At 46.1% G+C, this 2,500-nt stretch overlaps 1 protein-coding gene across 1 annotated transcript in view; it reads right to left on the reverse strand.

Annotated features, from left to right (window-relative positions):
• The window catches only part of aoc1 (amine oxidase copper containing 1), a 9,039-nt gene that overhangs the window by 393 nt on the left and 6,146 nt on the right, over positions 1-2,500 (reverse strand). Inside the window, exons 3-6 of the mRNA XM_003978994.3 lie at positions 2,424-2,500; positions 1,932-2,220; positions 1,622-1,754; positions 1-1,111 (exon numbers count right to left, since the gene is read on the reverse strand). The exon at positions 1-1,111 is cut by the window's left edge and continues 393 nt beyond it; the exon at positions 2,424-2,500 is cut by the window's right edge and continues 1,462 nt beyond it. Of these exons, the coding sequence (XP_003979043.1) occupies positions 842-1,111; positions 1,622-1,754; positions 1,932-2,220; positions 2,424-2,500 (769 nt within the window). The 3' untranslated portion in view covers positions 1-841. The remainder of the gene's footprint in view (positions 1,112-1,621; positions 1,755-1,931; positions 2,221-2,423) is intronic.

Raw genomic sequence — 2,500 nt, forward strand, 5'->3', positions numbered from 1 at the left:
AGGTCCCAAAGAATGTCACATCCTCTGTTTACTGCATTCCTGTTGTTTGTTCATTGTGACAGCAAAACCATCGTCGCCATGGCAACGACCACCGGAATGTGAGCGACTCAATACCCAATTTTCTGTGTTTTGTATCACAGTTCCTTCACTCATCCGTGCATATTGTGTTGCCGTGCTAGCTGTAAAACATCGGCACACACTCATAAAAGCTATTTTGACAACAGTTCCTCTCAGTTTCTCATCTTTAACCTTTTTGGCCCGTTGTCGTTCCAGATGTGGTCACTGTGCATCATCGGACGCCTGTAATACTGGGTCGTCATTTTTTGTCAATCCTGACTGAAAAGAGCATTTTTAAAGGTTTTTGGCTGAGCAGCAACGTTTGCTATTGTTGTTCTGTGCGTCATGCTACATGGAAGGTTGCGTTGCCATGGGCTACGCTGGAGCTGCTGTCATGGACTATTTGGTTGGAAGGAGCTGCTGTCCCAGTGTTTGCTCTACAAAACCCGTTGTCTCCTCAGTCAAAGGTTTCCCACAGCGGGCGGACGCGCAGCATCCTGCATCCTGGATGCTCGCTGCTTCCAACCCTCAGCCATGGAAACACAAACATACGAGGGCTCCCGGTGGCCCTCGGCCTGCCACCGTTACACCATTCCATAATAAAGTTCCTTTTCATTTGATGGAATGACAAAAAAAAGAAAAAAGAAGTCTCACAATTTTGAGAGCACATTTAACTTCATTCTGAACATTTGAGCAGTCTTGACACACATTTCTGAAGGTACTTCATGTAAATCAGCATTAGATCATTGCATGCTAATGTGAGTAAATGATCACTTCAGATCCTCTACACATCTCCATATCTGCCATCATAGGAAAAAGGTTTGGATGTCACACAGTGACCTACGACCTCAGGCGTCCACCTCTGGACTCTGGGCGTGCCGTCTTTGTCCTGCCGCACAATCACCGTGCTTCTGGAAGCCACGGATGGGTCTTCATCGAAAAAGTTAAAAGGTCTTAAGAAGAAGCCCACGGAGTTTCCAGGCGTTGCTGTGTTGGGGATGTCTTCAGCGTGAGGCACGTGCAGGAAGCCCACAGTCACCCAGGCCACCAGGTCCTACAAAGGTCACGGGAACATTTTCACACTGCAAATGTTTCACGGCTGAAGAAATGTCGTTTCCGATATGTTGCATTTCATTTGTCAGGTGAGTGTGGAAGCACAGCACAGGCTGGGCTTAACTTTAGGGTGGTACTTCCTGTTCCTGGCAGTGGAAATGACCTCAATATTTAGTTTCACCCGTGATGTTTCGATTTTCAATTTAGACGTTTAATATTTCACATTTAACTATTTAATACCTTTCCAGTAAATTATCCTAAAAAGTGACTTTAAAAAACCCACACCACTGTTCTGAACATGTTTGATGCTCAATGTGACAAAACATTGCTGTTAATTGGAGCATGACTGAATATTTTATATCCAGAGTCCAACAGGTCCAAGTGGTATAGCCGTTGAATGGACCCCCCTCGGATCCCCTTCCCAGTATGACCAGTACACGTGTCATCTCTGCTCCACTACCACGGGCCCATTTCGTGTCCCGGTCACTGTATAGAAGGTGTCGAGACGTACCTGGTTGACGATGCTCTCATTGTCACGGATGAAGTCCTCAAAGGAGACGAGCGGCTCCCAGGGGTTCCCCTGAGCATAGAGGCTGCTGCTGGTGGCTTCGTTGTCCTTGTGGAGGCTCACGGCCAGAGGATATCTGCCACAAACACGTTTGTGAGCGCTATGTGACGAGCGTAACTTAAACCAAGTGGACATACTCTGATTTATCAGGTGTGGCCTGATAACAATCACAGAGCTGACAGACTGATCAGGACGGGTATTACCAAAAGGCTAGCCCCTGAAATATCGTATCTCGTTAGCAATATTTTAATACCGTGACCAACTGATGCCGTTTTCCTCTTTGCAGCGCTTTGGCAGGACAATGTTAGCATGTGAGTTGTACTGGATGCGGTAGCTTCTCTGATGCCCCCATTTGTTTCTTTTGCTGGGGTTGTTAAAGAGCACATGGCGTGGCAACTTCCTGCCAAAGTGGAAGGCAGCAGATCGCTCCGTCTTATGTTCGGTTCTGTGAAGCTTTGACTGGACAATGTAATCCGCTGGGCTCCATGGATTGGTGAAGTTGACGAACTTCACATCCACCGTCTCAAAGCTGTTCTTTTGTCCTGCGAGAAGAGGAAGAGCTTTAAGGTTGTTAACAACCACCATAGAGAGTCGAATTTAGGTCAGAACCGTTTATGACAGGGTAAAGGGTGTCTTTGTTTGGACTGGTGTTAATGAATAACTTTCTTTCTTTTTCTTTCTTTCTCTAATATTTTAGCTTATATCCACCTAGCATGCGCCGTTTTGAAGCATAAATATTACCCACCAGCGATATCCAGGTCCACTTTGTAATGGATCAGGTGTGTGTGCAGGTTTCCTAGACCATTTTCATAAACCTTTGTA

This window comes from Takifugu rubripes, chromosome 10, assembly GCF_901000725.2.
Source record: "Takifugu rubripes chromosome 10, fTakRub1.2, whole genome shotgun sequence".
NCBI classification, from domain to species: domain Eukaryota; kingdom Metazoa; phylum Chordata; class Actinopteri; order Tetraodontiformes; family Tetraodontidae; genus Takifugu; species Takifugu rubripes.